Consider the following 14,884-nt stretch of genomic DNA (forward strand, 5'->3'; position numbering starts at 1 on the left):
ACCTAAATTCCCTGCAACACCATTTGAAGTAGAAAAATTGAGAAAGATAGAGTGAAGAGAAAGAAATGGAGTCAATAGAGCATAGAATGGTCAGGCCCAGTGGTTTTGTTCCTCCACGGCATCTCGGAACTATGGTACTCGTGGTGCCACCAGCTTCTGTCGCTCTCCGCCGTGGGTTACCGAGCAATTGCTCCTGACCTCCGCGGCTATGGTGACACCGACACCCGTCCTCTGCTTCTTCTTACTCCACTCTCCACATCATGGTCTCCACCTCTTTGGGACTCTCTCTGTCGACATAGCTCACCTCTCATTCCTCTCCAATCTCTCCCTCGCCGATAATATATTCTTCAGCCCTATCCCTCCGCCTCTCTCCTCCCTCTCTGCCCTCCGCTTCCTCAACCTCTCCAACAATGGCTTTAACCAAACCGAATACACCCAATACACCACGTCGCACACAACCATGGAACCGGATAGCCTTCATGGAATCGAATACGGAGGTCTTGTGGAGAAGAGGGAATCGAATAGTGAGCATGTGCGAGATCTACGACAAAGGGGAACCGAATATTCATGAGCTAGAACCGGATACAATTCGTGTGAATGATTCCGAGCTCTGGAACCGAATACTCCAAATGGAACCAAAAACGCTGCCTTCAATTTCGTCATCAACCACTGCTCATTGTCTTCTTCAGCTTAAAACACGCAGATCCCATTTCACACTTTCTTCTTCATGCCATCAACACCTTCGTCTTCCTCATCTACAAGCTTAGAACTCAAAAACAAGAAAATTGGACAACCAACATACAACAATACTAACCTTACCTCAAACCTTGCTCGTCGTCGTCAAGAAACCCAACACATTAGACTTTGAACACCGTCGTTGCTTCTCATATTTAAAGACTGTGTCAAACAACTTCAGTGCTCAGGGAATCTCTGCAACCATACCAAGCTTTGCTCGTGAATCTAAAGTATCAGTAATAAAAGCTTTTATCAACTGTTATTCAGGTTTTTAACATGTTAGAATCGATTATGAAACTTTTGCGAATCGATTTTCTACGTAAAAGCTTATATACATATAGGGAAATGTATAATATGTTGAGGGTATATATAACATTTCAGTCACAATCTCTCCAAAGTTTCGGATGATGAAAAACAATGATATCCCACAAATCCATCTTCACCTTTCCTTGCATTTCTTCTCATCCGAACACAACTGCATTTTGAAATCATCGCTCACATTCGCGCTTGAACAGTAAAATCTGTTCAGCGTAAGATATCCCGTTTTGGCAAAGAACTAAAGTAATTTAACCAACGATGTGTAGTTGCTTGAAGGAAGATTAAACACTAACACATGGGCAATATAATCCCATTCTCCATCTTTGATCACTCGTACTACAGCCATCACTTTCAAAGGTTTAAGTTAGAGTGTGCGTTGTCAGCTACATCTGTTTTATGCAAACTGTTTTTTTCTCTGAAAATACATAAAAGGACAGCCGTGTAGTGGCTTCCTTTATAGCATCGAATAGACACGTGATAAACGAGATTCGAGAGGACCTTTCATTCTGTCTATTCACTCATTCATAAAGAACGAATTGTACTGTAATAACTACTAATCTAGTCATAAGAAATTTTAAATCTGTCACCATGCGTTACTGTACAGTGCATTACAGGCCCACTTCTTTTACTTTCTCCGGCTTTATACCTTGTTCTACCATGCAAAAGCACATGAGCTGCTGATCTTGTTACTTCTGATAATAACTGTCATAAGTGTCTCTACCATGTAAAATTACGCGGTCCACATTATATGAGACAAATACTAGGATGTTACAAAAACTTCTCACTGCCAAAGCTTCTACTGCCCAAGAGAACATTGATCACAGTACCCAAGTATGCGTTATCACGGGGTGAATGGTAAATTCCCCTATGGGTATACATCTTCAGGAAAGATGGCTTTACCAGCATAAATATATTGCATTTCCTCTTTCCATGTCTGCATAATCAACAAAAATTGAGCAAGAAAGACTGAATACAAAATCAAACTGACAGTATATATGGTTTGTTTCTCAGTCTTTTTCACCTCGTATCGGAAAGAAATCCTCAAACTGGGGACATTTGTTTTATGGATATCATTTCCTTCAGGACCTCTCAACAAATATTTTTCCCCAAGCCAGTGTGACTGTAAAGGAGGGAAAAAAACATTATGAAATTAATATAAACAGAAAATACATTCATAAATAAGAACAGAGTGATTCAATAAGAACTTAAAAAAGATGTATCAAAAGAAGATCAAACCTAACACCTACAACTGTCCATAATAAGCCTAAGAATGTGAATAACTTTTCAGAGCCTTGGTACAGATGAGCAAAAACAGAATATTCCTACATTGTCTTCTAATTTACCTTTGCCTGGTTTGAAAATCCAGACTGGTAGACAGAATTTCTAGCTATCTCACACAGATCACAGGCTGAGAGCTTCCATACCTGCAATGCACGTGTTTAAGTAAAATAATTCAGAAGCAAAATTCAGAAGCAAACATAAAACAGAATATTTAACCAATTTATATCTACAGAGGCTAGGAGTTTGGCAGAAACTAGACCTTTGCTGCAACACTATATTCTTCTAGCAGTGCCTCTTTTGTCAAATGAATTTGCAAAGGATCATCGGAGGAGAGAGAGACATTTAAACCTCGCTGGAAAAACATTGGCAATGGATTGCGATGATAGTCCAAGAAAAGGGAATTATTGCTAAGTGGTGACATAGCCAATCCAATCTAGAGTGATAACATAATGGTATTAATATATTGTCACAATTTATCATGACAGAGAAAGTAACAAAAGTATTGTTAAGAACAGGACCCAAACTCAGAATGGCAATGAAATATGTAGTGTTCGGTTTAAACTTTTATAGATAACAAGGTTGACCAAATGATATTCCTAAGGGCTAACCTGTGCAAGATAATACAAGTACTGCAAAACTGGAGTTTTACGTAGATTAATCCCATGAGAAATGTTATGGCACAGAAGGAAAGCGGCAGCCAAATGATCACTGTCACCTGCCTGCATGAGTAGATTGGGTAATAAATATCATATTGAACATAAAGAATTAAACTATGCTTCTTGTGAATAGAAAACAACCTCTCCGCAGTGAGGCCGCAACTTTATTGTGGTCATTCCCTTAGATTCACGCAACTGAAACAGATGGTGAGATATTAATATTGTTGATAACCAGGAATTATTTTATAAATCTATTCTTCTTGTTTTAAGTTGTCTATCAAGTAGCTTGAACTTGAAGACCTCAACTGAACCACACCCCACAAAAAAAGAAACAAAAAAAAGTCAACCACAACTAAAACAAACCACCAATTATAGAAGAAAAAAAGATTATTGATAGGGATCCCAGTGAGGTGCTAGAATCCCTATAAATTGCTTACCAAGTTTCTCTCCAGACGGGACTTGACCGTGGAAAAAAAAAATTGCCCATGATTAGAAAGGCTCTCTAAAAGATTTGTTAGGCACCAGATAAGAAAAATGTATGGTATATTATTGATAGGGATCCCAGTAAGGTGCTAGAATCCCTATAAATTAGGAACAAGATACACAGGAACAATTCGTGATGAGAGAATTGTAGAGCCCTCAGAAAATGATTAAAACTAACTGTTTCCTTCCTGTTACACTTTTTTCTTTGCCTCTACAACTGGTTTTCCTGCCGAAAGCCTTCCCCTCACTAACTACTTTTCTTCAAAGCCTATGTTGAACCAAATTTATTTGCAACTGGGCCATATTATGACCCATACCCTTGTCATGCCTATTTTTTCAAGTATAGAGCTAAACAAAAAACCTCCGCCCCCAATGGAAATTAAAAAAGCAATGGTTAGTTGTTAAACTCTTAAGCTCTACAAAGAAAGAAATAGTATAAACCTTGTTGAGCGTGTACAAGTTTGCATAGCTGTAATAAAGGTAATAAGAATATGCAGGATTAAATTCATTTGTCCACTCAGCTGGAGTAGGCATGTGCTTAGTTGGACGCCTTTCTGGTTTACTTTCATCATCTACAAGATCAAATCCAACCACCTGTATGCAGAAGAAGCTACTTAGAAAAGAAAGAAACTCTAGAAAGAACAGAGTTGCTTCATTTTATCAATATCCTTCATCTATCAGTTTTAAACAAAAATCAAAATTGACTCATCATGAGAAACAAATTTAATGGTGAATACGTTTCAGTCCTCAACTTATTCTATACTAGCAAAAAAATCTTACATTTATAAACTGCAATAAAAAAAATAAAAATACAGTAGATACATCCCTATATTACTTTCAAGTGCATATAGTTTTTTAAAAATTGCTTGCAACAAAATCAGAAAATCAGTTTGATTTTACAGATATGGAGCTGATTCAATTAAAACTTCAATTGAATAATAAGAATTGGCAACAAGAGAAAAGAGTAGAATTGCAAAGTAAACTGTTAGGACTGGCATTTACATAGATTAAAAACAACAGATAAAATCCTACAACAGAGGGAATACATCTGAAAACAGAATAATAACTTTATCTCACTTGATGAGATGGATCACAAGTCATTGGGCTTAGTTTAAAACCAATTTCTCATGAATATTATTCATCTCAAAATTGCTTCTATTAATTTCTTCTAACGTCCTTCTCCCCACCCTTCAAGCCCATTTCACCAATGCCTCCAGTGGCATTTGAATGTGCCCAAATCATCTTAACCAACTTTCTATCATCTTTTCCTCAATAGGTACGTCTGCCAGTTAGTTGTCCCATTTGTAGTATCGATTCCAAATATTTAAACTTAATCTACACTGTAATATATTCTCCATTTTTTACCTCGAAGATATTTTCCCCTAGCTTCTTATTAGATATGCAAGTTAAAACCACTGCCTTTACTTGTATTCAAGTTAAAAACACTTGATCCTGACTTCGTTCTCCAAAGCTCTAGTTTGGAGTTAACTCTTTCCCCTATTCCTCAATCAAAACAATATTATCTGCAAAAGCCACATATTCAGGGGTAATCTTCTATAATATATGTTCATGGTAAGGCCTAAGCACATGAAGACTAGATTAAATAAGCAAGGACTTAAAGCTGAACCCTGATGATGTAAGCCTATCCTTGTGGGAAATTCCTTGGTCTTGCCTTCAAGAGTTATCTCTGGAATGATTTCACATTATACTTATCTATCCATTCTCTAGTAGATATAAATAACACAAACCCCTTTCTTTTCAAAAGTCTTTACCAATTTTGAATACTTTTGCTTCCATGTAAATCAAAACCATATGCAAGACACTTTCTTTATTTTAGTACCTTTCTATCAGCTCCCATACAAGATAACATCGATTGCAGAACTTTCAGTATAAATCCAAATTGATTTCTTGCAATCCTGATCTCTAAACCTGTGCCATCCTTTTTTCCTATGATTCCATAGCATGAATCCGTAGTTATTTTATCCCTTTGCAGCAGACAGAATGCTTATAACCAAAGTGCTACTCCACTCATTTATTATTTTCTTAGATATCAAACTCCATTAAATGGCTTTGCAAGGAAATTGAAAACGAACTTCAACAGGAACACAATCAACATCAACTTTACTCTTATTAATTTTGAAGGCTTCTTTTACCACTCCATTTCCAACTTGGATTTTACGATAATAAGCCAAAGTTTGGCTATCCCTGTTGGATTTCTAATCATTCAATATTACAGGTTGATCATTGATCATGCTTGGATAAAATCTTCATTTTTCATCTTTAATACATCTTACTGGTTCAAATCTCTTGACTTCTTTCCCTAATTTTGACAGCTTATATAAAGTATATTCCTATTATGTCCAAGATCACAGGAAAACTCCTCAAAAACTTTGGATTCTACCTCACTCGCAGCTTTTCCTATCTTATTTCTTGCCTTTTGATAGCATGCCTATTTTCAATGTTATTGAACTGCATGCCTATTTCTGTTTCTTATATAACAAGATAGGTTTCATGTACCAGTGGCACAGTGTAACAGCAACACCAAGAAATACATACAGTTGTTAAAATGCTACATTTGAAAAATTAGGTAACCATACAACTAAATACATGTACACGCAAAACAAAAGTAGGGTGTGCAAATAAGAAAAAAAAATGACTAACCTGCATCAAAAACAAATGTAATTGAGGATGAGAATTTGGATCCACTGTGACTTCAAATAGAGGAATAAACACATTATCCAGAATATTCTGAAAGGAGGTAACAATTCCCATATTCTTGTACACATTGTATAACCGTGGTAACTGTGCCAATAAAAGTTCACAAAACAAGGTCAAAGTCAACAAACAGAAAAATATCCCAAATCAAAAGATGAGAACAGGGAAAGCAGTCAAAGCACCAAACAAAATTCTAAATAAACACTAACAAATAAGGAACATTAAATCAAATCAAATATACATAAAATCCATATTTATGGTGATTCTCATGATACAATCTGAAATAAAGTCACTGACTTTTTGCAAAATAAGTTGCATTATACATTCCACTCTATATAATAAGAATCAGTACCATATAAAGTGGACTTTTCTGCATGTAGTTCTACTAGGACTAGAGTACAAAAGGAGTCTCCAATCCAAAAGACTAGTATATCCAATCCAAAAGACCCGTCTATATGGTGAGAGAACCTTGTGGCTTATGTACCACATCAAGTAGCTCATCATACATAATGTGAGACTCCTAAATTTGTCACCCCTTTCAAGTGCTGACATCCACAATGACTTTCACTTTATTGATTTTGACCATATGAGTATTCGGTTTGCACCTTAGTCCAGCTTATGAGTAGTCCCTTTCGTAGCTTAACACTTAATTAAAGCATCCATTGCTAGGATTTAAGCATAAGAAGAGAGCTCAACCCAAAAAGAATAGTCCATTAGGTGGGAGAACCTCATAACTTAAATACCACATCAAGTAGCTGATCTACTCAATGTAGAACTCCTAACAAGTTCCAAAGATACAAATAATGTTACCTAACTCCCACTTTTTGCATTTTTTTTTTTGAGGTTGAGGTTGCTTACGTTAAGAGACCATGTTAGTTGTTAAACAAAATGCTAATCCCAATGAGCACTTCAAACACTTCTCAAGCCTTGAAGAAGGAACAGATGTAGACAATCTGGTGATAACGCTGTTGACAACAAGCAGCCTTTTCCTAGTGCAACCATCAACACTCCAAATAAATAAAAGTAACATAGAAGAAGTAGAGGTGGAAGATCCATCCAAAACGGTAGAAAAATTTATCGGAAAATAAGAGAGAATGCAAAATCACAAAATAGAAAATATTGTTTGCAACAATGATATTGTTGCTGCTGATGCAATTAAGCATCACATGTTTCGCAATTGTGTAAAAGGATTACTACACACTTCTTGAGGAGATATTGACATACACAAGTTAATCTTATATGGAAAACCAAGTTGAGTATAGAGAAAATGGGCAATATGATGCATAGACTGTTAGAAACCTCATATTAAGTAAAAAATTATTTTGACCAATGTTCCATGGGCATTTGTCAAGACTCTGCCTAAACATTGTACCATTGCCGCTGTCATTGGGATAAATAATGAAATGGTCCTAAAACTCAAAGACAAGGAAGACTCACTCAAGTATTAATCCTTCAAGAATTAAATAAAAAAAGGGATGTTACTGTCAAATGGAAAACTCTTTTACCATAAATTCACGTGAAACTGGTGTAAACCAATCTGATCGAAACTGGGTTAGAGTTAGAAGCCTAAAATTAAGTAGGAAGTGATTTTCACCAAAGTTCCTAGGGCATTTGTCAAAATTCTATCTAAACACTACTATTTTCATTGTCATTGTGCTAAAAGATGAAACAGTCCCAAAACTCAAAGACAAGGAAGAAAGAATGAAGTAGTAATTTCAAGAATTAACGAGGAAAAAGGTAGGTTAGTGTCTTAATGGAAAAAAACTTCTACCAAAACACACTAGAAGCTGAATAGTACCTGGATTAGCCAGACAGCATTCTTACTGTAAAGAGCATTGTTAACAAACCAACTAGCCAGCTGATCCCACTCACTCTGTTTTCTTCCATAGACAGATATCCTATACTCAGCCATCTGTAAATTTTATTTTTATTTATACGTAAAAAATGAATTAGGATGAGAGACATCAAAACAAAATATATTATACTGGGGATAAATAACCTGATATTTGCTTGCTTCAAGATCTATCAAAACCTCCTTTGTTACTTCAGCAAGAAACCTTCCTGTGAATTTTAGTGGCTTTAAGCCATTATGAATTCATGAAGCAAAAACTAACACTTCTAATATTCAAATAGAATTAATAAAATACAAGAAAATAATATGGAACATTCATATACAGCAACCAACCCTGGATAAGATTATCCTGCTTTAAAAATATCTCTCTTAGTCTGCTCTGTCCACAAGGATTATACTTAAGGTTGAATTTGTCAAATCTATGGAATGTGGTCTTATCTGCATGCACGTCCAACAAATCAACATTCAGATCATATCTGCGTCAATTTCCATTAATTAGAAAAGGTGCCGACATGCAAGCAAATAAATATTTACAGAACTCGTTATCCAAATAGTACGATGAAAAAAAATCAGAGAATAAAATATTGCATACCCAGTCAAATCCAAACTCTCAAAAACCTCCTTAAGTGTCATATACTTTCCATCTCTAAAGATAACAACCTGTTAACATAAGTACTGATAAAGAAAATTAGGAAGAACTAAGAATCTCCAAAGTAAAATAGAAAGAGAGGTTGGGGGAAACAACCAACAAATTACAACCTCAAAAAAATTAAGTAGAACCAAAAGTATATTTTCACCTCATCAGGTTCTTTTCTTAATTTTGACTTGATGAAGCGCACAAGATGCTTCTGATTCATGCAAGCTGAATGATGAATATGAGTATCAACTTTTCTGATATTGTAAAAATCCCGATGTGGTGCACCCTTCTGAGCCAGAAACTCCCTATCTGCATTTAGTAACAGATGAAGGCGGAATTTCTGTATAATGATCAGATGAATGTTATAAACAAATGCCACTGGCAAGCACAAAGAGACCATGTAGACTAAAGTTTGTGAAAACATACTTCCTCAAGAAATCGTAGCCTGTGGTAGCATGCAGAGCGAACATTGCCAATAGACATAACTTTTAGAATGTAATGCATATCTGTAAAAAATCTTGTTGAGCTCGCAACAGGGAAGAGCTCTTCGGTATCTGAGCAGTTTCACAGAAATATCAGTTCTTTGAACGTTTTTTATCCTTAACAAACAAAATAATCGACAAAATAAAGATAGCAGTGAAACCATTCCATTTTCATGCTGTTAACGCTCCATGCTTACCAGTTTTACTTGCAAAAACATGAATGACTCCATCTTCCATCCTAAAGTGGTGCTGTTTGCAACATAAAGAGTCAATATAAAAATATCAGTTGAACACTTCAGAACAATACAACAATAGCAAAAGAACACTTCAGAACAAAATTGATCATAAATAGCTCAAGAAGAGTCCACATGTAGCAATATGTGCGACTAATAAAAAAGTAATAACAGAGAAGCAGCAAACTTACTGTTGTTGCTTCAACTGGTTCAAAATGATACGGGTCAAAGTTAGTTTCCACTGGTTCTGTCCTCAATGCAATATCTTCCTTGTAAACATACTTCTCACGCAAATCTAAGCACTCTTGAATCATTTTGCATACTTCATCCTCTTCTATATTTGTCTCTGAATATATTTTGTAGAGTAAGAAAAAGATTATGTATTAAATTCTAGCTTTTGCCACTTGCTTCATATTATACAAGTCACACAATGAACAAAATAAATTAAAATAACTATAGCGTTTGATATACGTAAAAAAGGAAAATAAAACTGGGGGCATTTAAAATCAACTTATAGATAGAAAAAAGGGGATAAAAATATATAACATGTAATGCAGGGGTAATGCTTAAATTATTTCAGATGAACCAATATATAGAAGGATTAAGTAGAACAGTAAAGATAATGATAGTGACATGAAAGTACCATGCACAGGGATTATTGCAGGCGAGACATTATTGGCAAACACACGGTCATCCCCAGCTACATGTACAGAAGTTGAAGAAACCACATTCATATTTGCACCAGCTTTCGCTTCCTTTGAAACCTCTCCATACATCTGATTTGTTGCACAGTTTGCATCATCACCTATGAATGGAACAGCAGACAAATTGCACATGTTTGAATTTACTCCCTGCAACATCATGAATCACTAGAATATAAGGATAGAAATAACTGTAAAATGAACAATGACACTCAAAAAATAAGCATAGATTAGGAAGCCAGAAGATTTATGATTATGCACCAGACCCAACTGATACTATATAGTTTCCAAATTATTAATAAAAGAAGTTTGTATACCATGAAACCCTGAACCATCAAAGCACTACGTTGACAAACAAAAAGAAACTCAAGACCTCAAGCTAAATAATATCCATTCATTTTGAAACCTGATAAAACGGTAAGTAAAATTATTGAAAGGAGGATGCATCTTTCTCAACTCCCCCGAATAACAATCAACTACAGGCCATACTTTTAGTCGACAAAGTTTAAAACAGTTGTCATCCTTGCAACAAAGAAGAAATCAGTATTCTCACGTAAGCATCTGAGAAAGGAAGGGTATTGTCATTAGCAAGCTGTGTTTCCTCCTCATCAGAATCCCCAGCACTTTCGAATGCGTTTCTCCCTGGTGACCTCGGAGTCATAATTCTACCAACAGAAGCTATCCTCTTATACGAACGCGAAATCTGAGCACTCTCACCTTCCCAAACCAAATCAAAGAGAACATCATTTAAACAAACGAAAAAAAAAGAAGCTTAATTTTCAAACACTATCAGTATATTATTGTACAGGCAACGAATTAAAAACCACAATTTTAAAGTAAATATAACAAAAAACAACAGTCATGCTATATATGACATTTTATGTTTTGATGACAGTCTAAAATGCATGGTAATTAAGTTTTAAGAAAAACTCCCATTTTAACAAAAAGTAGAAACATAACAGAACTGAACAAAAACTGTAGATAGCTAAATCGAGAATTAACATTCACACCATTGGTGGAACCCGTTCGATTAGACGGAAGCCCTAGCGGAGCGAATTGAAGATTTTCGAGCGACGAGGCACGATTCTTAGTGTCCTGGGGGAACCAATCCGCTGCGGAAACCACGTTTGGCATCGAAGACGAAAACCTATAGCTCCGAAGCACGTTTGATGTTTCGTCCACGGACTTCGAAAAGGTTCGGAGATAGTTCCTGGGATCGGCGTCCTTATCTGTTCCTCCGTCGTCGTGTCCGAGCCCGCTAAGATCGTCGTCGTCATCCTCACTGTCATCGTCGGAAGCGGCGAGTGGCTTGCGTCGGATTTCGACGAGGCGGTGGAGGACGTGGTCGACGGTGCGGCGGTGCATGTAGAAGGCGGAGATGGCCATGAAGGAGGCTCCGAGCAACGCCGCCATGGCGAGGTGAAGCGATGGAGGGAGCGACGTGGAAGATGAGGGTTCCATTGGAGAAAGCGACTATGAATGCGTTTGGTTTGAATGATGAACTTGGAGGCTTCAAAGTCGATCGTTGATTGAAGAGCAGTGAGACACGGTCTCACGCACTATCTGAAGTGTGAGTGGAAAAGTGAGGAGGGAAATGAGAAAGGTGGCTTTAGCTCGACCTAACTAACTGAATGCGTTGGCTTCTCTCACATGGGAACCAAGAAGAAGCCACACGTGGCTAGCTATTTTATATTTTTGTTGAAACTTTTCTGATGTTAACCCGTGAAATGTACGGATAATAAAAATATTTTTGATGAATTAATGTTTTAGTTCTATTATAGATAATATGATTTTTTTTATTAACAAAAATAGAACGCTTGAAGTTTACAATTATTCAACAGTATGTTGAAAGACTCACTTAACCATTTAATCACTTTAACTGAAACTAGTGTAAGATAGAGGGGACTTTTGAGAATGAATTAGGAGATTAAAAAATTAGTGATTTTAAATTTCAATAAATAATTAAAAATACATTGATTATCATATATATATGTATATATATATATATATATATATATATATATATATATATATTTGGGAGTGTAATTTTTGAATGCTAAAACAATACTGTTGAGCATTTATAAAGAAGGTTTTAAGAAAGTTATATGGTAAGTTACATAGTTGAATCTCATAATAGATTTAGAGGCTTTTATTCTGAAAAAAAAAAAGGTGTAGTGGACAGATATCAGGTAAATGATTAAGCTTCAAAATATATTTTTCTCCTTGTACCAAAATTATTATGACTGAAAAGACATTAACTCTTATTTCTCGGACAAGGCCTAATTGTGTTATCAAAGTCCTCTGTTTGACTTGTTGAATGCTTGAAATTAAAACTTTTAAGTGGTATAGTGGTATGTGGAATGACTCTATTTGGTCCTTCTAAAATCTCACCATTGTGATTTTTTGTTTTCTTACAATCATTCACTCCAGATTAATTCGTGTTAATGAGATTGAAAAAGTAGAGGATGATTTTTTTTTGTTAATGCTAAAGTCGTCTGGGTCAAATGTGACTTCTATGTATTTAATTTTTCATTAAGCTGAAGTAGTGTGGTGATTGAGAGAATTCTTTCCGAATTAATTACATATTATAAAGTTACAATGAAGTCGTGTGTTGATTAACTTTTCGAATTAAATTGTATTGAAGTCGTGCTTAGCTCTAACAATTTAAATTAATGTGGTTTTGAATTAAAGACGTTCTGTCAGACCTCAGAAAATACAGACGATCGGTGGAGTACACGTGGCAGGCACAGGACGAGCCACCTTAGCCCCGCACATGGACGACAACAGCGCCTGACACCCACTAACGGACGCCATCTGTCGCACATGGAGCTAAGTCAGGAGCATGGTGGAAACGTGCGCTGCAGAAGGGACTTCCGGCATGGGCAGTCTGGACCGGTAGTGGCAACTGGTAGTGGAATACACGTGTCCGCCTGGGAGTGGACGTCCGTCCAGCATGGCAGTCAGAAGCGTAGTAGAGAACGTGCTGCCAGCGTGTGAACGTGCGATCGGCGATGGTGGAAGACGCGTGGCAACTGCAGAGTGGTCGACCGTCCGGTATGGGCTGGCAGAGGCGTGGTGGAGTGCGCTGGCGAGTGCGGACGTGCGCTGGCGGAGGAGAAAGCAAATATGAGATTTTTGAACTTATTCTCCACTCCCCCCTTCACGCATCTCTTTGCTTCATTTCTGAGAATTCCTTCTCTTCCCTTACTCTCTGCATTCTCTCCTCCTTCTCTCTTCATTCTCTGCACTCTCTCTCTCTCTCTCTTTAAGAAACCACTGTTTCATCTCCTCCAATTCTGGGATCCGGCACCGTTGAAGGACGCACGACATCCAGGCCTTCCTGAGAGAGAGCGTTTGGCTAGTGAAGCTGGTAAGTCCTTCCCTTCGTCTCTAACGTTCGTTCCCCGTGCATGCAAACTCAATTCTGAGTTATGCGTCCGTTATTTTCTTAAAGTGGGTAGTTCTGATTTTTGGTATTCGGGGTTCGTTCGTATAGTGGATTAACGAACGTTGGCGAGTGGAGTTTGAGTGGAGAAGTGTCTTTGTACGTCTGTGAGCGTTCGGTCATTTTTAGGTAAGGGAAGCTTACTTAATTTAACTGTTTTTGATGCATGTTATGTGTGAACGTTCGTTATTTTACTGTATGGGAATAATGCATGATAGATGATATGTATGTGGTGTGAACGTTCGTTATTTGGTTATATGAATGTGACGCTTGATGTTACTAAGTTGCATGAACGTTCATTATTGATTTAGTGGAAATGTAACATGATTAAGTTTATGTATGATGTATGAGATATATGAGACTTGGATGAAATGAGATATATGTATTTACATGAAATGGTTCGTATGAAATGTAGAAGTTGATGTTGATATGAACGCATGAAACTATGAGATTTGTATGATGAGAAATGAACTAGAATGAAAATGGAGTGTGAGAGGAATTCCCATAAAAATGTACGTTCGTACTGGACGGTCATTGACCGTTCGGTTTTCCTAGTAACAGTTGAAATATTGATTCTTTCACCCGAATGGAACACTGGTTGAGGACGAGCATCCTCGTGTCAAAAGCTTTGCTTGAGCGTTCGGCCAAGCACTGTTGTATCTGAGTATTCTTTGACAAATTCCATGTTTTTACTTCCATTGATAATATGCGTTCGTTCTGGACGGTCATTGACCGTTCGGTTTTTTCCTTGTAATATATCTGAAATGCTGACTCTGTCATTTGAATAAAATTCTGGCTGAGGACGAGCGTCCTCGTATTGAGATACCTTGCTTGAGCGTTCAGCCAAGCACTATTGTACCCAGTAATTTTGATAAACTCCTTTCTGTTATATGTATATGTGTAATAGTGTATTTTACCGTTCGTAAACACTTCTTCAAAAGTCCCTTAGTTTATTTATCAAGTTCTGTTAATTTAAGTTATTGAACGTTCGGTCTCACACCTAACGTTCGTACTGGGAAACGTCCGGTTTTACACTGAACGTACGTTGAAACTGACACTCGGTCTTATATCGAGCGTTCGTTATAAATGAGGCTCGGTCTTATACCGAGCGCTCGCTCAAAATGAGGCTCGGTCTTACACTGAGCGCTCGCCCTAAATGGTGCTCGGGATTATTCTGAGCGCTCGTTCCTTTCTCGCAAATTTGCGTACGTCAACATTTTAGATTTCTAAACGCTCGGTCATTAACCGGCAGAGGATTCATAACGAGTACTTATATAAAAACCTTTCTTGTATTACTGACGCGTCCGCGTTTGATGTATTCGGCCTAGAGCCTTCTTTCTTAAATT

At 37.0% G+C, this 14,884-nt stretch overlaps 1 protein-coding gene across 1 annotated transcript; it reads right to left on the minus strand.

The window, feature by feature from the left end:
- Positions 1–1,531: 1,531 nt before the first annotated feature.
- LOC108321455 (probable AMP deaminase) lies at positions 1,532–11,742 on the minus strand. The gene is made up of 19 exons (XM_017553211.2): positions 11,104–11,742; positions 10,647–10,810; positions 10,036–10,243; positions 9,584–9,738; positions 9,357–9,408; positions 9,104–9,231; positions 8,838–9,017; positions 8,633–8,700; positions 8,374–8,516; positions 8,188–8,249; positions 7,987–8,100; positions 6,135–6,275; positions 3,915–4,067; positions 3,132–3,185; positions 2,943–3,053; positions 2,594–2,767; positions 2,397–2,477; positions 2,075–2,173; positions 1,532–1,987 (listed from the first exon to the last, which is right to left on the minus strand). Exons 1-19 carry the CDS (start codon positions 11,552–11,554, stop codon positions 1,919–1,921), a joined length of 2,607 nt encoding a protein of 868 aa, XP_017408700.1. The 5' UTR covers positions 11,555–11,742; the 3' UTR covers positions 1,532–1,918.
- Positions 11,743–14,884: the final 3,142 nt, after the last annotated feature.

This window comes from Vigna angularis, chromosome 1, assembly GCF_016808095.1.
Source record: "Vigna angularis cultivar LongXiaoDou No.4 chromosome 1, ASM1680809v1, whole genome shotgun sequence".
NCBI classification, from domain to species: domain Eukaryota; kingdom Viridiplantae; phylum Streptophyta; class Magnoliopsida; order Fabales; family Fabaceae; genus Vigna; species Vigna angularis.

Coding starts and splice junctions, on each gene's coding strand:
- LOC108321455 (XM_017553211.2), bottom strand. CDS start 11,554: ATGGAACCCTCATCTTCCACGTCGCTCCCTCCATCGCTTCACCTCGCC. Junction 8,517..8,632: donor GAGAGTTTGGATTTGACTGG/GTATGCAATATT, acceptor AAATTGACGCAG/ATATGATCTGAATGTTGATT. Junction 1,988..2,074: donor GGATTTCTTTCCGATACGAG/GTGAAAAAGACT, acceptor TTGATTATGCAG/ACATGGAAAGAGGAAATGCA.